The 26,061-nt window shown below is 38.7% G+C and overlaps 1 protein-coding gene across 1 annotated transcript in view; it reads left to right on the top strand.

The window, feature by feature from the left end:
- Window positions 1-25,386, top strand: part of LOC140307493 (copine-8-like) — an 81,488-nt gene extending 56,102 nt beyond the window's left edge. The window contains exons 12-20 of the mRNA XM_072386407.1: window positions 3,582-3,638; window positions 6,270-6,331; window positions 6,611-6,657; window positions 9,533-9,714; window positions 12,354-12,481; window positions 14,906-15,008; window positions 16,069-16,126; window positions 16,836-16,909; window positions 17,182-25,386. Coding sequence (XP_072242508.1) covers window positions 3,582-3,638; window positions 6,270-6,331; window positions 6,611-6,657; window positions 9,533-9,714; window positions 12,354-12,481; window positions 14,906-15,008; window positions 16,069-16,126; window positions 16,836-16,909; window positions 17,182-17,394 — 924 coding nt within the window. The 3' untranslated portion in view covers window positions 17,395-25,386. The remainder of the gene's footprint in view (window positions 1-3,581; window positions 3,639-6,269; window positions 6,332-6,610; window positions 6,658-9,532; window positions 9,715-12,353; window positions 12,482-14,905; window positions 15,009-16,068; window positions 16,127-16,835; window positions 16,910-17,181) is intronic.
- Window positions 25,387-26,061: the final 675 nt, after the last annotated feature.

Here is a 26,061-nt window from a genome sequence, read left to right as displayed (position 1 = left end):
AGCACACGTCGGGACAGACAGACACAGTGCTCTGCTGTTTTCTTTTTTACGAGAATGACGCGTTCTGCTCCTGTGATTGGCAGGATAAGGAGCAACATTGATGACACCAGCATCTTTTTATCTAGTTAAAAGGTTTTCAGCTGGAACAGCTCAGAGTGGCTGCACAGAACGGTCAGATTGTTCTGAAAGAAGACACTGTTTGCCACATACCTCCCCTCGCTTCACTGGGGACAACGGAGAGAGACTAAGATGCCAATTCATTTCAGTGTTGTGGTCATTTGGTAACTATGTATGTAGCACACAAAATGAAAGTTTTCTTTGCACGTAAGCCTTGTTTGAAACAATTCTTGCAAGTTTAATGTAAAGGAGAGAAAAAAGCAATGGGATGGAACGAGTCTACACTGCTAATCCTGACCTCAGAAGAGATCAACATTAAGAGAATAATAGTGTTAATTGAAGTTACCAGCAGAGGAAGACTTAAACTAATCTTAGGCTCTGCTCAACTGTGAATTTCTGGTGCATAATTTAAATTACCATCACGTCCACGGCGTGTATGATACTTATTAACAGCTCCCTGTACTTACCCCCAGATGAGTTTTTAATTTATCAAGCAAATAACACAGGTAAGAAACAAGTGGGGAGTGGTAGAAAAAATTACAGCAAGACATGAAAATTCACCCACAGAGAAATAAAGGCAGAGTGCAGGAGAAAATAACTGCAACAGTTTAACGGTCAATGAAAAACACTCAATATAAGGATCACATTTTGTTCAGAAAATTGTTAATATTTTATCGTGGATGTTTTTTTTTCTGGAAAGCTGTAAGACTTGTAAATGAACATGATTACTTTACATCCAGGCGCTGTAGTGAATTTTTGAGCATAGGTACAAGAAAATGGAAGAAAGTGACATATCAAAGAAATTGAATATTATATTAATCGTTTCACAAGAAAACATCCATTGGAGCACCTTGGAGGAAGCTTGCCTGATGTCAGACAGATTAGTAAACTCCTTATTCTAGCAGAATCAAAGATTAAACGCATTTTATACTCTGACGACAGAGCCTAAACGTTTAGGCCAGACACTTATCCAAAGAAACAAGAGACAACGTTTTGAGCAGTTTGCTATGTTTTCATGATTTGTACACACACTGCGCAAAATATGCCACCAAAAGACATTCAAACCCACAAATAATAACAAAACTAGGCAAATACAATCAAAGTAAGTGTCTCTGCAGAGAAACCCATCACCACACACTTCTAATGGGTCATAGGACATGATTTAGAGGAATTAGTTTAGTATGAGCCTGAATATTGTTTTGAGCTATGTATTGCTTAGTATTTAAAAGATGGAAATCAGATTTTTAAAGATGGAAAACATGCATCAGAAACCGACCCAAACTGAGCACGTACTGCATATCCGGCTGTCGAATGTTCCATTGACACTGGAAATTCATGTCAATGTGATTTAGTCATTTGTAATGCAGGTGCAGATGTGCTGAGATACAAAGATTATGCTCCATGTGATGTAGATTCTGTTACAAGCCTGAGCACAGCAAACATTTGAACTTATCTATGCACTTCTTCAGGATGAGCGTTTTTTTCTGATCTGATTGTTCTTTCTCTCCATTGGGAATTCATTACCACCTCATACTTATTCAGCATTTTCTTATTGATTAAGCTGGCTTAATTACTTAAAGCGTGAGAACTCACTCTGATGTTATGTTCTGCACACGCTGACATGGAGGAAACTGCCGGTGATTATATACTAATTGGCAGTCCAAGCAGCGAAGCTGGAGGAGCCCAATTCCTTTGGTTGTTCTTGTTCTTTTTCTTCCTCTTTATGTTTATCCGTAAGAAGTGTTGCTATGATTTTGAGTAGCAAAATTGGGATCTAACTTAGTTTTCCTCTTTAAAAAGGTCAGTTTTTAAGACGTATTCTTCATTTTCTTAAAAGGTTTTTTTTTAAATCTCGTCTGAAGCCGCCAGTCATCACAAAACCAACAAAGGATCATCCAGAGATTTAAGTTTATTTAAAGTTGTGTAGGAAATTTTAAGATCTGGGTCTATAGATTTTTTTAAGCCAATCAACTGTTATAACAGTAGGTCATATTTAAAAAAGAAATTGACTAACTCAAAAGCATATTGTGAGTGTTAGTGGAGGGTTCACTCTCATTTCTATATTGCACCACAAAGGAAAAAAGTTGATATCTTCGAATTTTTTTCATGAATTGTCGAGTAATTCAGTTTGTATGATTAGGCTTCCTGCCATGGTTCTGCAACTAATCTAAGTCTAAAAAATAGCTATCCTTGCTTGTGTTGGTGCTGTTGATGGTCCTTTAGCTTTGCTGGGGAAAAGGCAGAAGTCATAGTGGACAAAGAGCTTATTTTTGGCAGTGTGATTACCCAGTGCAGCTGTCTGTGGTTTTGATCTGCTTTTTAAGGTGTTGTTTGTCTTGCTTTGCTCTCTTTGTGATGAAATTGGTTGTCATTGGTCCCCTTCCACCTCAAGCTAATTTTCAACCAATCAACATTTTAAGCATTATTTTGGTTTGAAAACCCAAAAGCTTTCATTCTGCATGAGATGAGAGCAAAGCGGATATAAATGTATGCGCTACACATTCACTTTATATTTTTGAAAATATGTGGAATCTGTCTTCATTCAGACCTTCTGGAACTGACAGATATTCATTGGGTATTGGAGATGACACGTCTCAGGTGATTTTCATACATGCCAAAGGATTTGTCAACATTGACATTTATACAGTGTAACTGTAATTAGTACTTTGTTCACAGCCCTTTCTGTTTTGCCAAATGTTTTATCAAACCTGACAAAAACTAAGGTATACACATTTTAATTATTTCAAAATTCTTCAAAAAACTTTTGGTGGAAAATGCTTTAGCTTCGCACATATGTGAAGGTGTGTAGCACACCATGTCTCCCCTGTGGCTCAGTCAGAAAGTCCTCTTATCTGGGAATACGAATGTTCAGCTTTTATTCTGATGTAGAATGAATGATATCAACCCGGCACCGGTACCTCAAAGACTTTCTTCTGTGCCTTCCTCTGGTCCTTAAGCAGTTCCCTTCCCAGCCCATCAGCTCTTTTAAGGCAGGGCTTTAGTTACTGAAGGCTAAGACTCCATAAAGCTGCTTATGAAACGCAACCTCTATCTTTTAGCGTAGAGACTGGAGAACTGGGGTGCCTCTCTCTACGTCCTCTGTGTTACATATGATCATCAACTCTCAGACCAATGTTGTCTATACCCTTCTCAGCTCAAGCGAGATATCCCATTGAACAAGACACATACAAAAATGTCAGGCAGTCATTTTCAGAGACTTGTTTTTTACAGTTCAGTCCTGGTACATTTAAGAGTTTTAGAGAGAAACTGAATTTTCCTTTGATGTGGTGATGGGGATATTGTAATTAGCCATTTATTTAAAAGAGCATATAATCTAGCATTGCTGAATGATATTGGTTAATTAAACTAAAGAAGTGAGGAGTCACATGATATATGAAATGATTGCTGTTATGGCACTGAGACACAATGAATATACCTGATTTAAGATTGTGATTCCTCCACAGGTGTTGAATCCAAAAAAGATGGGAAAGAAGAAGAAAAAGTACCAAAACTCAGGAACGGTGAGCTTGAATTGTTTTATTGTTCTGTAAAATACATGTAGATATGAAACATACTGTATATCATATTTTCGGGTCCATAACTTTTAGCATCCACTTGAACCCCATATTTTCCACTTTGCTTATTGTTAGCATGTCTTTTGCAATACAATAAGCTACTGCATTTGTAATATTATGATGCGCAACTCTCGTTGTCATTGGCTATTCGTATTATCTATCAAAAGATGGATGATTGTAATCTATCAAAAAGTGTACTGACCATGTTTAATGTCTCTGTTAAGGAAAAGTTATTCCTCGATAGCTAGTGTTATTGTTTTATCGCCCAGCCCTACTTGCATTTGTAATTCAAATAATCCAAGTTGATGTAAATGTGTCACATTCTGTGTCACCTCTCATAAAAGTGAATTCAGGTACCTTGACACTTAGTGTGTGTTCACACTTGTAGAATAACAACAGTTATTCTTGGGTTGCTTTGCCGTTCACACTTGCATTTTTATGTTGAACCAGCAGATTCTTAATGTAAGACATTTGGATACAGAACACAGTCAGATTGGGTGGCTTCTCTCATGTCTATTTCACTGATGAAACTAAATCTTCCAAAGTAATTCTGTGTGTTGCAAATGGACTTGTTGGATCCAAACAGACTTTATAAGTATATTTTGGTTTGTTACAGATTTGTAACAAAGAGCTTTTGAAATTAGTAAAAAAGAGAAAATTGTGGCAGGAGGTTGTCGACACAAACAAAGATATGAGGATACAAATGAAGATGCAGTTCTCCTGTACTAAACTGTAATTATCAACACAGCTTCTCTGTGTAGAAAAACAAGGCAAGCTTGAAATCCAGAATCAACAACTGTATGTTTGGATGTTTTTGGTTCAAGCGGTGTTAATGTTTTAATCGTACTGCACCAGAATTTGCTTGGAAGAGAACAAAGACCCGACTCTGCTTGTTTGTCTGTGCCAAAGTGTTGATGTCAACGTTCACGCTTCTTCAAATGATCATCACTTACAGAACAATCACATCAAGAGTTGGTTTTAATCAAACTGAACTTGTCAAGTGTAAACACACCCACAACGTCATATCCTATTATGTATGTTGCTTTTTTTCTACATCTGTGTTTTGTTGGTTGTCATGCCGACACAACGAATGCCAAAATGATGCTTTTTCCTACAATATTCGTTGCATATCTTCACAGAATCAGTAAAAACTTATACCAGTCTTACGTGGTGAAAATCTTTGCTCCTCACTCTCAAGGAAGGATACAGAAAAGGCTTATGTAACATCTGGAACGGAAATCATCCAAATGAAGACCAAGACTATCCAAACCTCTCGACTACACTTGTAATTAGGTCTCCAGCTATTAGTTGTTGTTTTTTTTACTATTGATTAGTATTCTAATTAAAACTGATTAGAGCCTAAGATTCCAGATATAGATCACCATAATTTCCCTTCGTCATTAAGGGTGCTCTTCATTATGCAAAGCTTGAACATATTCAATTTAATTTAAGAGGCTCCTCTTTAAAATCTAATGAAATTTGGTGACCCTCTCTTTCCACCTACACTGTCCCTGATTAGGACCTTCAAGGTTATCTGACCTCCTACAATATTTGTCATGTGATTTAGGTGACACATTCAGATGCCCATAAATGAAAAATATTTGTTTAAAATGACTGAAAGCTGATTCACAGGAGAATGCAATTAGGAAATATTTGGCCCTTTGTTTGAATTCTAAACAAAGCGTTTCAATAATTAACAAAATGATTGACATTTCATTTTCACCATATGGATGAGTATTTTTTAGCTGTACGTGGTTTTGTGTTGTAAGTTTTAATGTTGTTGAAGTAACTAAGTTGAAAAGGTAATTATTACAAATATGGAGCACAGTACTTGAAGAGCTCATATCACGTGTTATAGAGCTTTTGTATTAGTGAAAGGTCCAATAAGCTCGACCTCCTGAAGAGAACATGGAGAGAAAGCAGCAGGCGACACATATTTTTTCCTCATGTTGTCCTTTAGCACCATTTTAGATGGATGTACAAAAAACAAATGTGCCCGTTTTCATTTTACTAGAACCAGGTAGCCCTATAGTTTGAAAAATTTCCTGGGTATGGACATTTCAGCAAGATGAAATGGTCTGATAGATATCAACTCACAAGAATATGAAAACAGCTAAACCCTCCCCCCCAAAAGCAAGTCTTGCAGAGACGAGATTGAAAAGTGGCACTAGTTTTATCCTCAACTCCAGGCATTCTTTAAACAAATGCTGCACCTAGCACCATGGGAACTACAAGCTAAATTGGTTTACATTCCAACAGCATTTTCAACGTTAGTCATTCATTGATTTAGTAATTTACTCTTTTTTTGTATTTATTACTCTGTGTATTTCAAGGGTTTGCTTGATTCACCTAATTTTGTTTATAAAAAATACAATGGTTATGCAATGGATGAATTGTGTGGAAGAGAATGAATAAAACAGCCATTCATAAAAGTCAAAGCTGTGGAACATTACAGAGCTCAAACTAAATGTCCTTAATAACCTTGAGGCACCTGTAAACCTGTAAAGAAGCATTTTGTAGGCTCTCTAACATAAAGACGTGATTCCTGTCTCAGTCACATTCTTGTCTGACTGACAGGTCACCCTCCTGTCCTGCTTGGTGGACACTGAGCTGTCCTTCCTGGACTACATCAGAGGCGGGTAAGTTCACAATAATTGATAATGATATTAGATTAGGCACCAGTATTACTCTCATAATTAAATCCTCTGTCACTTGCAGTTAGTAGTGTAGCCTCTGCAGAGACTCGGCTGAGAGGATTACCGACCTGTGTTATCTCGCTGCTCTAATATTAAGACAGACAGCTGCTGATAACCTGCTGCTTAATTGCTCTCTGCTGCTTGCTTTGAACATGCTGTGGTATAATCTGACATGATTGATGGTTCCATGTTTCTCCTTATGTCATTTATTCTCTTTTGTAGGACACAGATTAATTTCACGGTGGCAATTGATTTCACAGCATCAAATGGTGAGTGTTTTTAAGCTCCGCTCTCATAAATGACATCCTATTAGTGTTTAGAACAGATAGAAGTTTGGCAGTTTATGATCAGATCAGTGTGATGCACTCAATAATGCTTCACCGCCTTAATTCAACTGCGGAAAAAATGATAAAGTAGCTGAAATTTAGATGATTGTTAGAACGTTATCTGCAGTTTAAACCTCTGAGCCACTGAGAGTAAAGTTTGTGTCCCCCTGTAGACAGGAAGTCATTACACCCACATTTTAAAATCATATTTCCACCCTGTGGTAAAGCTTTTAAAGCCCCACAGGTAACCAACATATCATATCAGTTCTAACAAGCTAATGAGAAACAAACAAAATTAGCTTTTCCACACAGACGACTTTTTATGCGATTTTGGAAATGATGTCACGGGAAGAAAGGAGAACTTTCTTTAATGTCATCAAATCAGTTTCCCACATTCTCACCTCTGATAGTGGCTGAAATGATAGTAATTATTCACAATATTTTCATCAGTTTTCTCATTTTTGCAAGACAACTAGCAGATGTTGAACTAGATAATAACATCTGTCCCATTTGTTGTTGTAAAAAGTCTTAAAATGAGGTAAATACAACCTCAGATATACAGTGCATGCTATATTACACCATATCATTATTATTTGATTAAAGCTAAACCAACGTGCAGCAACTTCTTCAATAGGAATTGAGAGAGTAAGTAGCAGATCCACTTGATCCACTTGATTGATTGATCATCGGCGAGTGTCAGCACCTCTATAGAAGCAGAGGTTTTGTCACTTTGCTGGCCTTCAGGTGTGGGTTAACACAACGCCAAGGAGCAAAGACATCAGCAATGATCTTAGCGAAGCAATTGTTGCTGCCCATCAATCTGGGAAGGGTTATATGGGCATTACCTAACTGGAAATGGAGTCATTCTTCAGAGAGAATAGATTACACAAGTGGAAACATTCAAGACAGTTGTCAATCTTCCCAGGAGCAAACATCGAAGTAAGTTCACCCCAAGGTCGTGCAATACCCTGAGAGCTGCATCGCAGACTCTACAGCCCTCAGTTAGCATCCATCAATCCATTTTCCATACCCACTTCATTCCTTTTAGGGTCGCAGGAGGGCTGGAGTCTCTCCCATTGGGCGAGAGACAAGGTACACCGTGAACAGGTCAACAGTCCATCACAGAGAAAAATGCTCACACTCACCCCTAAAGTCAATTAGACTCACCAATTAACCTAACATGCATTTTCTGGAAGCTTAAGTATCCGGAGAGAACCCACACATGCACAGGGAGAATATGCAACCTCCACACAGAAAGGCCCCTGCCAGGATGCAAACCAGGAATCTTCTTGCTGTGAGGCAACAGTGCTAACCATCACACCACTGTGCAGCCCAGTTCAGTTAGCATCTTGAATTTGAAAGTTAATGACAGTAAAATTATAAAACGTCCAAACAATAATGTGTTATTTTGGACGGGTTTCCAGGATAAAGCCTCCTCTCTATAAAAATAAAATGGCAGGACAGCTTAAGTTTGAATATTTACATCTGAACAAACCACAACACTTCTAGAACAATGTCCTTTATGCAGATGTAACCAAAGTAGAGATGTTTAGCCATACTGTACAGCACCATTTTTGACAGAAGGCAAATACTGCATAACACCTCATACCAACTATTAAGCACGGTGGTGGAGGGCTTATGATTTTTGGCTTGTTTTGCAGCCACAGGGCCTGGACACCATGCAGTCTCTTTCTGCGAATTCAAACTCGATTTCCTCCATATACCAAAGTATTCTTGAGTCAAATGTGAGGCTATTTGTCTGACAAATGAAGATGGGGTGTAATGTGATCATGCAACAGGACAATGATCCCAAGCACAGCAGCAAATCTACAACAGAACAACTGAAGAAATGGAGTGAAGGTGTTGCAGGGACTCAGTCGAAGTCCAGACCTCAACCTGACTGGAATGCTTGTAATGGCCACAAAAAGTGAGGCAATATTGTGAAGTAGAATAGGCGAAAATTCCTCTACAATGATGTGAAAGACTGATAACATCACACAGAGATCAATTACTTCAAGCCATTATTACTAAAGGTGGTTCTACAAGCTAGTCAATCATTGTGTACTTCACTCATTGCTTTTGTGTTCAAGTTTAGTTTTTGCTTAGTAAATAATGGTACGGTGTAATATGTCATGTGTTGTAGCTTATTTGAGGATGTATTTACCGAATTTTAAGACCTGGTTAGGAGAAGATGATTTTTCATTCCATTATTCCTTGAGACAGAGCTAATGGGCTCGAGGCTGCAGACGGGGAACAGAAGTTCCAAAGTGTTTAGAGACAAATTAAGATATTCTTGGTTTTCATCCTATTTTGATGTAACCTATCATCATTCATTGTCATCAATTATCATCAGTCCAAACAGTTTTATGATTTTTTCTTCCATTTATTTATTTGCATCTGTTCTTGTTTCTCTGTTGATGCTGAAAAATAAAAACATGATGACTGAAGCTATACTTTGGTTTTCACCATTTTTGTTTTTATGATTTGGCTGCACTTTTGACTCTCATAAGCTTTTGTATTCATGAACATAAAAGGCTGTTCTCTTTACCTTTAAAGGTTTATAGTCAGACACCCTGCATAATCTCTAAGTAATTGCATGCATTTCTTTTCCTCTCCTCTTTGGCTACTGAATCTGTTGGATCAGCAGACAGCTATACCTCAGCATCATATGTGTTAAATTGTTGCTTACCTACAGTATACTGTAACAGTGTACATCCACTTCCTTCATTTTTATTCTAATATGAATAAAAACCCAGGTGGAGCAGGCATATTTATAGTGTGATGTTGATGCGTGTTTTATTGTTCATTTGGGATGTAGGCAACCCATCCCAGCCCACCTCACTCCATTACATGAGCCCATACCAGCTGAATGACTACGCCATGGCGCTGCGAGCAGTTGGAGAGATCATCCAAGACTATGATAGCGACAAGTTGTTTCCCGCACTGGGCTTTGGTGCCAAGCTTCCTCCAGATGGACGAGTCTCTCATGAATTTCCTCTGGTGAGTAGATGGCTTACTCAACATCCAGCCATCTTCCAGTTCATCTATTGTACAAAAACCCACAGACTTATGATACTTTTATTTATACATACATTTATAGTGTTTAATGCTTGGAGTTTAAAAAAAATTCTAAAGCCCTGTAATCAAAACGGATTGGTTGTTTTTGGGTGAGATGCTTATTTTGTCTCTACAATTTCTCAAAAGAATAACGTTCCTGTTGCAACACTCACCGGTTAGCAAGCTAAACTTTGGCTCAAGGTGCATTTTTAGTTACACTGCCTGAGAATAGAGATGTTGGTGTAAAAGTCCGAGGCTGTATCGAGGCTGACAATGTAGCACTGAATAACCGCCCTGATGCTGCACTGCATTAAAAAACGGGTTTTGTCATAGAAGTCACTGCAGAGGCTCCGAAATGCTCCTCTAAACCACTGTCAGTGTACAAATGTCATGACTGTATCCACAAGACCAAGTTTAACTTCTATCTTTCAAAGAAAAAAGCATACATAAACAAGATTGAGAAACAGCTTCACTTTCTTTGGACACTAAAGTTCCAAAACACTTACATACTGTTGTCAAAAGAAGGAGGTTAATCTACATAGTGGTATACATGCTCAAATCCCAATTTATTTATTTATTTTTTGTATTTTTTTTGTTGCCTGCACTAAATTCAAAATGAACACAAAGTGTAGAATTTTTCCCTTTAAGTATTAGATATTTTATCTTTGTACTATGTATATTACGTTAAGTATATTGAAAGGTTTTTAAGAAGAGGGTTGTGCATAAACTCACATAAAAAATGCAATTATGCACCCATTCATTTATGCAACGTAGTCACACACAAACCCAGAGGAAAGGTAGCTGTAAATTGTTGACTTTCTGTGTGCTACAGTTGGTTGATGAAAGCAATCTAATGCAACTAAAATAAGTCTTTACACCAGTTAGTAGCTGCGAGGCTGTAAGATGCCACATATTTGCTTTGGGCTAAAGTTTAACACGCTATCATTTTCAAAGTGACATTGCAACAGTAACATGGTAGTGTTAAATGATTTATGTTTCATCAGAGATTAACTAGATTAAATTGCAGTTGCGTACTAGAACTATGTTTTTGAACAACTTAAAGTAACACTAGAGAATTTGACAGTTTTTTTTAGCTCCCGAACAGTTGAGGGATGTAGCACAACAGTCATATTAACAAATATTCGTGTGAACCCACAAAGATTACAAGTGACCGTAAAGCAAACCGGTGTAGTGCAGGATGGAGACCAAAATAGCCGCAGTATCTCAGCCCCCTGACACACCTGAGCAGGTTCAGGGTCGGGAATGCATAACAAAGATCAAAGTACTTCAAAATAAGTTAGAGGAACGTATATATATGATTTACAAAATTATCCAGTGTTGCTTTGAAATTAGATTGATCACACAGATTTTCATACTTACATGACTAATTACAGGCAGCAGTGTACTGGTGGGTGGTGAACGATGCTGTCCAACGTGAAGGAACTCATCCAAACTGACTGCACATTCCGTGGTAATGAAAGCCAAATGACTTGGTTAGTTTTTGGCATCAAAAACGCCAATTTAGTTGGATGAACATATCAAATTTATTAATCTGTTTGCTATATAATACAAGTCTAAGTACAACTGGAATGAAAAAAACAGTTGTTTGTCCTCCATTCAGCACTTAGCTGTGCATCATTTTAACTTTCCATCTTTCGTCCTTCATTCTCCAATTCCTCCATCCATTCACCACTATGCCAATGTCATGCGGGTGTCCCCAGACATCCTGATCCCTCCTTCTATAATCCGCTTCCTGATCTACTATGATGCCCAGATGTTTCTCCAGAGGCATTTACATCCATTACAGCTGCTCAGCATTGAGTCACAGCCTCCCCAGAGGCACTGAACCTTGAGACAAGGCACACAAGCATTAATCTAGCCATTACAGATTCAACTTACAGCTGCCAAGCAGCAGTGCAAGAAGGCCACTGCTGAATCCACCGTAATTATGCCTGCTCCATTTGCAAAGCAAAGGAGTCCGTGTGTTCTTCTTGTACTTATGGGTAACCAAGCAGAGTTAGTCAAGATGGTTTCTTGCTGAGACCAAAAGAAAACCCACAGCATATGTGCAGTTTAAATAATGTATATTCTCTTTTGTGTCTGAAACATTGTTAACTTAGCACTGTTTTTTGGTTCTCCAATAAGGCAAAAGATACTAGCACAACATGAAACCAAACACGAATTTATCTTAGAAACTAAATGATCCTAGTTTGTCTTTTTATGACCTCTAGTACAGCTTTTGAAAGATGCATCAGGATATTTGTCCTGAAATGCTGCAACAGAGGGACTAAACTGTCAACATTTCCTTGAAATATGTGAAATATTTTTAAAGGTAAGCTTGGATTTCACATCCTGAAGTGCTTGTAACTTTTTGTGCCTCTCACACTTGGTGGTATTTAGAATAATATATTTAGAATCTAAATCTGCTTTTGATTAGTGTTCCTAAAATGGACACAAGAGAATCAAACTATTGTCTTTTACCATGTTTGCAAATGTGTGTTACTTGGCAACAAACACTTTTTAACTGTCTGAATTGCCCAGTCAAAAGATCACCCATGTCTTGTGCCTCTGCTTTTGCACAGAACGGTAATCCACAGAACCCATACTGCAACGGTATCGACGGGGTGATGGAGGCCTACTACCAGAGTCTAAAATCTGTGCGGCTCTACGGACCTACCCACTTCTCCCCTGTCATTAACCATGTGGCCAGGTAAGCCCACTAAAATCCCCGTGAGGCATGCAGAAAACGTGGGCCGATCTGCTCAAATGTCACCGTGAAATATTGAGTTTAGCAGGAAAAAAACTCCCCTAAGATCACTTAGCTTTAGTGGATTTCTGGCTTTTTGTGTGTCGGCTGTTGACCAGTGATCTGCGAAGCAAATAGTGATGATTAAAACAAATGTACAAATAGCTGCATTGCAGAAGAGAAATCAATGCCTGGACCATGTACACCAGTCATGACAGTGCTTTAGAGGATCACCCCTCTGCACGGTGACCAATGGGGCTGCCTCCAGGTGCAGGAGACAGAAGAAAAGAAAAGAAAATCTTTGTGTGCTCCTAAACAAAGAGCAATGTGAACCACTGTAAATGCCACACTTCGCACCATTTGTCAGATAAACAATGAAATAATCCCGATTAATGTGAAACATATGAGCCCCTGTGGACACTTTAATTGCTTTTGGAACAACAAATGCTAATCCACATTTTTAAATCCTTGGAACAGTTAAACTACACACTTGCAGACACTAAAAGAAACTGGCAGCAGCACTTTCCTGATTACACATATAACAGCTGATAAAAAAGTTCTTGGCTGTTTTGGAGCACAATTTCTTCCAACTCCCACCTGACATCCCGTGTTGCCAGATCTTGTCTCATGATCCTCAAGACTGACTGTAACAAGCACTTTTCCCACCTTTCATCACCGGCTTTCAAATCCCATCTCTCTCTCTCTGCGAGCTCCATCCACCCACTCCGCCTGAGAATAGCTGCATTGTTCAGCTCTCACTTCTGTGGAGCATCTTACTGAAAGCCAGGAAGACGCTGGCTTAAAAAAGTGACTCCGTGTCATGTCAAATTCTTAAGCGCCTGAGTGTTTAGCGTAAGAGTGTTGTGAAACTCACAAAACATTTTCCTTATTCATCACTCCAAGCGTCGAACACTGGATTACATAACAGAAAACAGCTCACTTTAGTTCTGAGCTAAATAAATTATACCGGAGCCCAAGATTTGACAATGCATGTCAGTTTCAATCATAAACCACATGGGTTTCAATATTGTTATGAAATACATTTAAAAAATGTGTGCTGCACAACATTGTTATCATTAGATTTACTATACATATTCCTTCAGATACTGCACTTTTAGTGCTGTAACATGATTTCTAGAAACTGGAAAACTTTTGGGTGGAACTCAACTTCAATGAAATCTAATTCATTTCATCACTATTCATATATACATGTGTTTTTGTTCTTTTTTCTCTTATTTCAATCATCTTTTTGCTCACTTTCCTAAAGCGGCGTTATCAACAATATAGATTAGTTTACTTTATCTCTGGGTAAAAGTTTAATGTTCCTTTTGTGTCTTGCTCACTGTTTCAGCATTTGGTGGTAAGAAATTTTCATGAGCTACAGCATAAAAACATATATGATCAGAATGTAACATACATGTTCACCACTGGAATGCAAAGTCTTTTTTCATATCAACCAGGAAATTAGAGTCTGAAACAGTATGTTTTTTTAAAATTAGAAATATGTTCGAACCCTGACTGATGTTGCCCTTGCTCATTTTCACTTTTGCTTCCCATGTTTGATGCTTCCCATTCCGCTGATCTATTTTCGCCATCCACGGCTGACTGCGATTAGTTGTCGCTCACACTGTACATATACTCCCTAGTCTCAGCTGCTGTCTGGCACATTGTCCAGTCATCAATCCTTTTGTTGTCTTAGTGAGTATATGACCCTAAGCTTGCTCCTGGTTTAGTTGCTTTACCTCTGCTTTTTCTAATAAAACCTTTCCTGTTCAGATTTTACCGGGTTGTATCCTGCATTTGGGTCGCAACCTTCACAGAAATGTTGTCATCACATCATGCCTTGTGGAAAAAATACCCCCCCCCCACCCCCCAAACAAACAGGAAAAATTTTTTAAAATAATTTGTTTAACTATTCCTGACAAAAGGTTCATTCTACATTTCACATAACATTCAATGTTTTTGGCAGCAGAAATGACACTAACTGGACCATTTGTCCTCAGTGAAATAAGATTAGAATTTTATTGATCTCTGAGCGGTCATTTCCTGATATGAGATTTTCTGCAATAAGGCTACTGCTGAGGCAATGAATGGGGCTTGCGTTAGGGGCTTATCAAAGGGCTAGTCAAGCAAGTTAATGTCTGCAAGTTCATAAAATTGATGTTTCCATAAACATTATTTCTGGAACATATTCACTGGTCTTTGGATTAGCCATTAGAAAGCTTTGAACGATTTTAGCGGAGAAGAGAAAGCTATATCTTTCCTCTTTTATAGAGATTTAATGTTGAAATTAAACATTTTGTGCGATATGGAGACTTTGTGCAGACTCTCCATCTGCATGCAACTTTATTTGATGTCAGCCAGTCTCATCCCTACTTTTTTCCCCAGGTATGCATCAGCAGTGACAGACGGCTCGCAGTACTTCATCCTGCTCATCATCTCCGACGGTGTGATCACAGACATGGCACAGACTAAGGAGTCCATAGTCAATGTACAGTAACACATTGCTTTTAAATTCTCGATCCATGTGTTAAGCTTCATGATTCCTGCGCCTTTTTTAAATAGATCTTAACCAGTAATCCTACAGTGGGTCACCAAATGGGATTCATCTTGTCATGGACAACAGCAGTCCATGTGCTGCACGTTTAGATTCATGCTGGTTATTCACTGTCAAACACGTGAGCTTCCCACACTCTTTCTTCACTAATGAGCGAAGTGAGGGAGGAGCGGTGTCAATGTGGTCACCCCCGCCTTCCACCACTACCACCTCATCTTGCAAACCCCCCCCACCCTCCCCAGTCCTGCTGCATTCAGCTCTAATAACTCTGCCCTCTAATGAGTGTGATCATAATTAATGTGTACAACCATTTTGGGTGAGCGCATACTTTTGGAACCCTGGTGGCATGCGCTTGCATTGCTCAGCCTCACCAAGCACTCACCCTTCTCCCCCACACACACGTGATGTAATGTTATTGTAAAGTTAGATTTGAGAGTAATTATTTACTAGCCCTGCAGAGGTTCTACACCAATCATTTCTTCTGTAATTTGGACCTCTATTTAATAACAGGTTATGAAACAGTGCAAAACCTTCATTCATCATTCATCATTTGAACTGTGTTTTTCTGTCCCACTCGGCTAAGATTTAATAAACAATATTGCGATGCCAGGCGGCAGTTCAATCAAGGCTCAGGGCAGAGGGAGATGTAAATGGGAGCCATTTTTAAGCTGTCAAGCTTTTGGAGATTTAGACAAACTTGTAGATGCATGAAATTAAAAAAACTCTAAAATTGGCTCCATGAGAGGCTTTATGAACCAGGGTGCAGAGGGCAGATGGAATTGGATGAACCCCGTCTGTCTTAACAATGGCGTAAAATTTTTCTGTTGAGCTTTCCTTTCCCGTGCTGTTACTTTTAACATGCGGTTAGTAATTTGCAGGAATATTTCACTGACAGCCTGCGGGCTTTAAGATAGCAAATGATGAATAAACTGAGCGACGTTCCTTTGCTGCTTTTCATGCTTGTGCTTGTTCTGTCTCTTTCCACCCTGTACAGGCTGCATCTCTGCCCATGTCAATTATAATAGTTGGGGTTGGACCAGCAGAATTTGATGGTAAGCAGGGTGAAGATCTGTTCTTTTCTGCTTGTGTGTGTGTTAATAAGCATGTACTAATCTTTTGCGTTCAACCTTTGTTCTGTTTCCTATCTCGTCTCCCACATGGTTCAACATTTCCTTGTGCAGCTTTCTCTTTCCTTTTTTCTTTTTTTTCACTCTGCCACATTCCTTCCCCTTAATTTCCCCTCCCCCCACAGAAACAGAGGTACAGTAAATGTGGAAATTCACAGCTGCCCTTCTAGGGATGTTTTTTTTTTTTTCAAAATAGATGATGACCCATTCCACAGCTCTCTCCTTTGTTGCAGGACAGACATGTATGTTTACAAATCACCGAGTGGTTCTCTGTTAAAAACAGGCTCACTCCTGATGAGCAATGAGCCTACAAAATCAACGATTATCACAAGCATGAAGCCGCTGTGCTCGGCCGCATTATGTCCCCATGGTGCTCATCGCTGGCCTTGCTTACACATACTCTATCATGTTTCCCCAAAGTGCACAGTTATACACTTACAGCCCCATGGCATCACGCTCAGTGATGCAGATTCTCTATATTCAGGCCACATTTCCTTGGAACTGTCTCTAAGGAAATGTAAGCCAGTGGCATGTGAATGGCTTCAGCAAACACACAAACTGTGTGCCATGTTTGCAATAGCCTTGGCTGTTTGAGTCCCCTGACGGTACTTGACTGACGTGCTTTCCTCCATAGAAATGATCGAGCTGGATGGGGACGAAGAGAGGATCTCATCCCAAGGACGATACGCAGAGCGAGACATTGTTCAGGTACAGAATAATCCCAAAAACATGGCTGACCAGCTGTGACCAGCTCAGCAGAATGTCTTCAGAGAAATGTGGGATTTGCGATTAATGGGAAAAGGTCATGGTGCCTGAGCCTCAGCTCTGTTCTGAGTCTGTCTCTATCTCACTCCTCAACCCTTCTTCTTAGTTTATTTCCATTCTGTTTAATATTTTTACTCTCTCTTTCTTCATATTTCACTTAACTATTCTTTCCTTCCTCTTTCTCTTCCTTCATACCCACTTGTTCCCTCCCTCAGTTTGTTCCATTCAGAGACTACATTGACCGGCGAGGAAGCCACATCCTCAGCATGGCTCGTCTAGCCAAAGAAGTGCTAGCCGAAATCCCCGACCAGTTCCTTTCCTACATGAGGACCCGTGGGATCAAACCCGGCCCCTTGCCACCTCCTTACACCCCCTGCCCCCCACCAGCCATTCACCCCCTCCTCACCAGACGGGTAAGCCGAATCTGAAGGCCATGGCCCAGCTCTCAACATCGGCCGGTCAACTCTACTGGCCTCTGCTGTCCTCTTTCAGCTTCCTCCTCTTGCTACTCTTCACTGGAAGCTCATGAGCACATGGTGAACTTAACCTGCTCTCTCATGTTGCACTTTCGGGAATGTTTGTCCGTGAAGTTTGAGTGATCACCCCAACTGGGACATTTCCACATTTGAGAGAGGAGGTAGGATTAGATGGGGGATTTGCAGGGTCATCGTGGTGGTTCGAGAACAACTTACCGCACCAGGAAGAGAAAACAGGACAGCTTTCAGATTGAAAGGGTCCAAACTGGGGAGGCTCTTTTTTTAAACACTGACCATGTGTTTTGCTTTTACTGTTTCCACTTCCTCTATCTTTCACTAAATCACGTCTCTTGATATAGAAATGTTTACATGTGGAGAGCGGAGAGTTTTTTTCAGGAGGAAATTTTTACCAATCAATGTGAAAACCTTACAGATTCCTATTTTTCGGCTGCAGAAACAAGAGGTTGTGACTTTGTACAAAAACATTTAGGCCCTGGTGCCATATTCTTTATTACAAAGTGTACGTATTTAATTTTTTTTCTTTCTTTTTTATAAATGGAGCATGTGTCAGTTTTAAAGGAAGCATGCACCGTTGTCCCACACTCAGGGCTTTGTCCCTCCCACACAAGTTCACCTCCGCCGCGACGTTCCATTACGAAGAAACTAATCATCACCTGAGATCTTCCCACGCTCCGACCTTCTCCTCCATCCACCTGCCTTGGCTCTACAGGAAGCTGTGCTCCCTGTGAGTCTGGTTGAATCAAATGCAACAGGGACTAGAACCAGCCTTACTGTTTTGTCAGATAGCATTCACTGGCACTGTGTCCACTGTGGGTTCTGGAAATGTGGATCTCCAAGCCCAGAAGTCAAAAACACACATCTCATTACTAAGCCTGACTTGTGTGCGCTGTGTTTTTCAGTCTCTTTTTTTGTGTGAAATTACACTGCGCTTTTGAAAGTTTTTTTTTCATTTCTGTTCTGCGTCTCTCTACCTCTCACTTTGTTCTGTAGTGCCATTTTTTTAATTCAGTGCTATTTGGTAAGCCAGTGTTACTTTTCTCATTAATGATACAAAATCTTTGCCAAACTGCAGGTTTAGAATTCTAGCACTTTGGTTGCTATCAGTTCAGGTGACTCACACTTTAATGGTAGCAACACACTGTGAATATGTGCACAAACAAGTTAACCAACAGAGAAAAAATGTTAACTGCTTTTCTCAGAAAATTTTCCAAATGGTTTAAAGCAATGACTGTGAGGGGAGTTTTCAGTTCCATGTTATCCAGCGGTATTGGAGCTTAATGTTAAAACCAGTAATAATCAGTGAACCATAAAGTTTATAAACATGTAGCCAATCATCTCCTCAACGGCATACTCATTAGAAAACCTATGTGCCAGTATCAAACACACCTCCTGGAGGCATTGAAGGTGGCTCCCTGGTTCAGGGTGTTTTAAAAGACCAGGTGATCACACTTTTCTCCGCCACCATGTCAATACAGCCGTATTGCTTGAGTGAACAGAAACCAGTTACTTTGACCAGGTTCGAACTGGATGCTTGCAAAAGTGGGACATTGAAAATGGGATCAAATACCATGAGAGGGAAGTTTAGGTTTGTGCTTTGTTTCTCACACATTTTCCACAGATTTGCACGAACACTTAGTTCTCAACAAGTTCAACATGTAGGTTTTGACTCTCCCAACACAACAAAAACAGCCTCACCTTAAAGTGAATCTCTCATTGAAATGAAAAAAGACATACTGTATTCTTCTCTTTTTCACAAGCTGACACGAATTCCTGAGGTTTAATGAAATGTCTGTGACATGTTTTGGTCAAAATACCACAGGAGCACAGTAACAGAGGACACTTCTGAACAATGGCTTTCCAGTCAAATCATCGCTACAGTTTCCCTCTGCAATGCAAATGTAAATTCAGGAACAAATCCCAGTCTGTAACCCTTTACCTCATCACTGTATAAGGCAGTACAGATGCAGGTGTAGCTTCGTAGGAACAGCATTAGTCTGCTAATCGTAAAGTTGATGTTTGGATTCTTCTTCTTCGTCGCCAGACCACAAGTGTCCTTGGGAAAAACACTGAACCTCAAATTATCTCAGATGCTTTCATTGGTGTGTGAGTTTATATATGACAGAGATCTGAACCACAGCATGGGCTGAAAATAAAAAAAAGTGTACACTAGTGCAATGTGAATGTGTGTTTAAATGAGGGAATTTGGCTTGTCGTCAGTTTTTCAAGGGGTCAGTAATAAAAAAAAGTCCTGTATAAATGTAGTGCATTTACAGTTCCTGCGCAAAAAAGGTGCTCTACTGATGTTGCATTCAATGACAAATAGTAACTCAGAATTTACTTCTTTATTCGGAAAAAGAATTAAATTAAACATCAATAAGAATTTTGATTCTTAGCTGGGATATGAAAACAGTAAAAGTACTGGTTGAGCATCATAAGCTAGTTACTTTCCCAAGTTAAGTGAACTATATAATTGCTGATGAAAATTTGCTATTAATATTAAAGCAAAAGGCAAGAGTTCAGACTCTCCACTTTCAGAGTAGAGCAAATTCAGCATGATTTGAATTTGATGTTGGGTGGAAAAGATGATGGGTACTGGATCATTCTACCTCCGAGCTGGAAATGTCAGATGACAGCACCCTCAAATCTGAACAGCTCACCGAATGACATATTTTTAGTCCTTGGCAGCCTGTAACAACATGACGGGGTTGTGTTATATATTTGATAGTAGTCACCTCAGACACCTTTTTTTTTCACACTTAACCCTTTTAATTCTTAAAACATGAATGAGGTGATGAGGTTAATTGCTAATGCATTGAACTGTGGACGAACCATGTTGCAGTCAGTTCACCTGCTGTAAAATGGTAAATGCAAACACCCTTAGAGTTAACCCAAAGTGGACTCAGCGTCATATTAAGAACACTGAAAGTGAACTTGCATTATCTCATTCATGTTGTAAGTCTTCCTCCAGATGAGCCATTCCCTTTAAGGCCAAACTTTTTCTGTTGTGTTGAATATTTAACTTGTGGAGGACTTAGGATTTATGCAGCTTTATGATACATTTTGTAAGAAAGAAAGCACACACATAAACTTCCCTCTCATATGACTTGATTCAGTTTTCAACCCCACAATTCTGTGCACACACCCATGGACGAAGCGTGTACTGGTAGTTTAACCCCTGCATACTTCGTGACAGCAGAAGTTGTAGATTCAAACAGTTGCTGTAGATTTAATGGTATGTCTCCTTGTGTGGGTTTTAGTCATTTGTGTTTAATCTAGTTTCTGTTAGATGCTTATTCATAGCTTTTTTTTTGTATTTTGTCTGTTTCTTGAAAACTTGATACACATTTAGGTGAAACTGAAATTGAAAAAAAATGTATATTACTCCAGATACTCCCTGAAATTAAAGTAATTTCTACAGAAGAGGTTTCTCCAATATCCTCTTCTGGATGTCCACCGCTATTGTTGTTTTTTTATCTCTTCAAGGTTTGTTACAGTTTGGACAACACCTTCTAGCAACATAGCTTACGTAGCCTAGTTTGTTCTCTTCATTCTAGTCAGTGGAAATGTGCCTGATTCACACTTTTTTTATGTCTTTCAAAAGATTGCATACATTTGCTTAGCTAGTTAATGGAAACCTTTTCTGTCGGCCCATTCTGAACATATTTGACACATTTACGTTTTTGCTATCACAAGTTTAAAACCACTTACAGGTAATAAAAAACTTTGTTGGAAACCCCCCATTTATCTCTGCTCTTATTAGACCAGAGCTGTTTAAACAATATAGATGAGAGCTACACAATACGAGACAGGTGCTCTTAATGTTGTGACCAATCTATTGATTTGTCCGGATTGAAATCCATTGTGACTGCTTTGAATCTAAGCTAGCCACAACTGCTGCTCTCTCAAAAGAAGTCAGCCACAAGCTTTTCTGAGCCCAAAAAAAGTGAGTATTTGATATTCAAAGCCTAGTTTTTCAGGTACTTGCACTGTCACTTTTAGATGAGTTCCGGCCTGCCGCTGTGCCCACTTCTGGGCAGTTGAAAACTTTACAATGTAACTCAGCAAAGCACAAACCATTTCATACCAACCAAGCTTCAACCACCAGAGGTCCCTTTTTATTTGATATAAATGTGAGGAAAAATGTTTTACTGTAAATCTGTGTTCTGCTTACTGTACAGTAGATTTAAACTGTATTTTCTAGGGCCCTATTCAGTCAAGAAATCAATACAAAAGAATGTTTACAACATTTTTGTAAAGTCACGCCTCAAACTCACAATATACTTGGCTGATGATGTTTGATCAAAATATCTACTCATAACCTGCTTGTGAAAGATTTTCTTAGAGGTTTATACACTGTACAAAGTTCTGCCTTTTTTGTGTATTGGTCATAATACTGTTTGTGTGATGCTGCTTCTTTACTGCTCATATAAGTATTACATTTTATACTGAGGCCTGTAATCATATTTAAATTATGACTAACAGGCCTTATTAATATTTCTACATAAGTTATTCATATTTAAATCATGAACGACAGGCCTGTATTTTTTTAAAGCGAATGGTTAGACAATGATGTGTGTTTTATGTGTGCAAGACATTGAAAAATAGACCTTGTGATCGAAAGCACTCTGTAGCAACATTTTTTTCTGCCAAATCTGACATACTGTTAAGTGTAGCGTCTCATCCCAGAAATACTGGTTGTTCAGTTTGACTGAATAGGGTACCTCCATGTGGGGAGATGTGGTCTGGTGGTGGTGATATTGTGTCATGGCAGGGACCCTGTTTACATCAGCGGGGATGTGGACTTGCACAATGTAGCACTGATCTCAAGTCTGGTATTAGACTGAAGCAACACTAGACTGAACCAGATCAGGCAGGAACAGTCTTTTACATATTAATTTTAAATATACAGTATATATACTGTACATAAATATCATACATAGGTTTTCTGAAGGCCTGACTTGCATCAAACTGCCGCGACTCTGTGACTTTCCTCCTGAAACACAAGGCAGGGCCTTTCATTTATTTATCACAACAAGATGTCACCTTCATCTCCCACCCACACACTGATATATGCGCTACATTCACAACAAATATTTGTATATGAAACATGCATGACCCTTGCATAACGGCGAGGGCGGTGTAAAGATTAACAGTTGCTTGCATGGGAAACAGTAGGTTTTAGGTCGCTTATGACGAGCCCGTTGAAACTTTATTAGGCCTTTTTTTAGTTTGTTTTTCATTTGTTTTTCAAGAACTTGGAGTCAGCATGTACTGGATGAAGATTTGTGATTTGTATCTGCACCTGGATCTGGATGTTTTAATCAGAATACACATAGTGTTAGACAATCATAACACAGATGAACCAATTGTTTTGCATTTCTGTCAGCGTGGAGAAAAAGAAAGCACCCAACCATTGAATAGAATCCATAGAAACACTTTCCTTTGGTTCACCGACCAAAATGTCATGAGAATAATATCACAGCGTTGAAACTAATCTACCCTTTGTGAAGCTCTAATGCAAACAACACACAGATGGGTGACAATTAGAAGGTCTTAAAAGGTATGAAAGAGTATGGAATTTGTTTTTAGTATTTTCCAGGTCAGGATAAGTTTGGGGAAAAAAAGAGTATGGCAAAATATTTGTGTTTCCTGACTGTTTTCCCTGCTTTATCTTCTAAAAGAAAAAAAGTCTGAATTGACTGATAAATTGATAAAACAAGTGGAGCGCTTTAGACATATATTACAAATAAAAGATGGATGTAGCGCAGTGGTTAAGAACATAAACTTATTGGGAGCACAAGAAAAAATTTAAATGAGTACTGCTTAATTTAATCATAGACTACAACCTGTTTCTATATTTTTCCATCTAAAGATGTTGACACCTAGTGGCCATTCAAGAGAATGCAACATAAATGCACCTTGTCAGTGACCTTACTTTTCTGATCTGGAGGCAGGTCTATGGTTTTTCATGATGGTCAGAAGCAGGCTTCCATAGTTGCCTGCTCCAACCAGAGGGTGGTTTAGAATAGGTTTAATCTAATGAAAGGCTTTACGGGAGGAGTCCTTTATGGATATCATTCATACGGTGAACAAACAAGACCGAACAGGCTCCATGAAAATGTTTTTATTTAAAAAAAAAAAATTCAAAAACTTATTTTTGGTTCTTATCTATAAACAAGACTAAAAAGATAAGAGAAAACCAAAATGTAACACTGTATACTCATGGTGTTGAGGAGAGGTTAAAAAAGAATAGATTGCACTGGTTAGTTGTTCTTTTTTCAGCAGAGATGTTTTGCATTTGATGATGCATTTTCGTGTTGCTCACTGTTTTAACAATGCAGTGTGGGTAAAATGCTGTGTATTGATGCTGTGTATAATTTTGATCGTAATTGAGTCATATTAGCTGCGTTACTTAGAATTATAATCTTCCGACAAACATTTGCCAGCATAATAGCATAAATGGTTCCGTGTTCACCGCTGGATTTCAAAACCATTTAATAAAAATCTACTGTTTATTGTAAAAAGCAAAAATCACCAAAAATTGAGTGTGGAAAAATATGACAATTTGAAATGGAAATGTGTAGAAACCTTGCTCATTGATTTGACAATGGCAGTGGGGAGCAGATCAGTCTAAAACCTCCCACAGGCGTGGGCTGAGATTTGGCGACTACATTTATATGGCAATAACTGCTTGAAGGACAGGTTTAGAAAATGCTCAGCTGATTTTTAATCTTTTAAACATCTCCAAAAGGTCAGAAAGCACCTATCTTAAAATCAAATTCAGAAAATGCTGTCAGCCCTCCCAGTTCCAGAGGACTACAAGGCCTCATGATGTGACTAGATGATTATTCTTAGCTGTACAGTATAGATTTTAAATTATGTAGATCTTTTCTTTGGAATGAGCTGTTTTGCCCTCAGGAAGATTTGCCAAGGAATCCAGTGATGTGGGAAGTCTTAAAGCGAAGGGTTTGTCACGTGGATCTGTAATGTGAGGCTGCATCAGTGTAGGAGTTGCAATCAAAGCATTTGTAGTGTTAGAGACTACAAGGAGACAAAAAAAAAGAAAAGCTCTGTGCGACAGGTGGACATACCAACGTTAAAGAAGCTGGCCCCCTCCTCCATATGTGTCATTCTGCCGAGGCGGTAATATGTCAGCATGCGATGTGAACACACATGCAATCTTCACATGAGTAATATAAACGCCTCTTCCTGTAAAATTATGATATTGACAAAGTGATTCAACTAAATGCTTGTAATCAATATCCTGTTTTATCCTGATGTTTTTTCTATAGCATGTACTAAGTTTGCATGTGTAGATTTTTATTTCCCTAACAGAAGTGGGTTTTAAACAAATAATTGTACTATGACATCTTTGTGTGTTATCTCAAGAACTTGTTTGCCTTAAAAATCTCACTGATCAATCTCTGAATTGTGCAATGCCTTCAGATGCTTTGTTTGTAGTCTCTTTTTTTTTTTTAGTTTCTAACATGGGACATTGATGCATAGCCTCTTCTCTGGCAGACTCATCGTTGCTCTCTCAGACCCAGCGGTTAAAGTGATGTGAAGAAGCGGGAGAACGATCCAAATAGAAAGAAATGACTGGGCTGTCTCGCCCTCAGAGCATGGAATCATTTGACTGGGAATAATGTTATACAGCATCATGCATCTGTGTTTAAAGTTATTACAGAGCTGCATTTGACAATAAACTGAAATCCATCTTCCCAAATTTATTATCCAGTTATTTTTTTTATCAGCCAAGACCTTTGCATGATGCTTGTAATTACACAAAAGACCAATCAGAAATTGTTTGTCCAGTGATACATGTTACATAAAATCTGTTCTTGAAGTTGAGTGACATTACAAGACAGCACAGGGTTTACTCATCTAATAGGAAATATGAAAGCCACAATTTAGTGATTCATTTAAAATGACTATTTCTGTAACAAAGTCTTTAAATAAATATTCATATCAAGTCTTTGTTGTTGTTGTTCATGCTTGTGTGCTCAAAAAGGAAACTCATATGGGTTCTTTCAGTAGAAGTATATATATATATATATATATATATATAGTTCCATCATATAGCCATAGTGTCAATTAAAGCAGCTTTAATGGGTTTTAACGGTGGGTTGTTAACTGAAAAAAAGCTCTAGATGTTCTCAGTTTTGATGGACACCTGTCCAGGTTGAAGCTGCCAATAAGATCATTCTAAACAGAGCACTGGAGGAGATTCACACCATTACACCTTTTGAGTGTTCATCTCAAGATGTAATGCATTATAACAAGGTGACATGCTGTCCACCTTCCAAAGGCTTCACAGAATGTGGCTGAGACACGCAGACTCTATTCGCCTGAATTTTGAGGACAAAATAAGTGTGCACTTGCTTTCCCATTTGAATCTATATTAGTCCATTTAAAGATAAAACAGGTGTTGTTTTATGTGTTTATCACTTCTTTTACTCATCATCAGCAAAGGCTGTTAAAAGACAAAAATTAGACATGCTTCTGGGCACTTTAAGGTTCCCACTATCAGTCTGACACAAAATGTTCCTTCTAAACAACAAGTTATATGTTCTGTAGTTTAAAAAATGTGTGAAAAAG

Source organism: Leuresthes tenuis, unplaced genomic scaffold, assembly GCF_036924035.1.
Source record: "Leuresthes tenuis unplaced genomic scaffold, fLeuTen1.0.hap1 SCAF_5, whole genome shotgun sequence".
NCBI lineage: Eukaryota > Metazoa > Chordata > Actinopteri > Atheriniformes > Atherinopsidae > Leuresthes > Leuresthes tenuis.
This window is presented reverse-complemented; position numbering and strand designations above follow the sequence as displayed.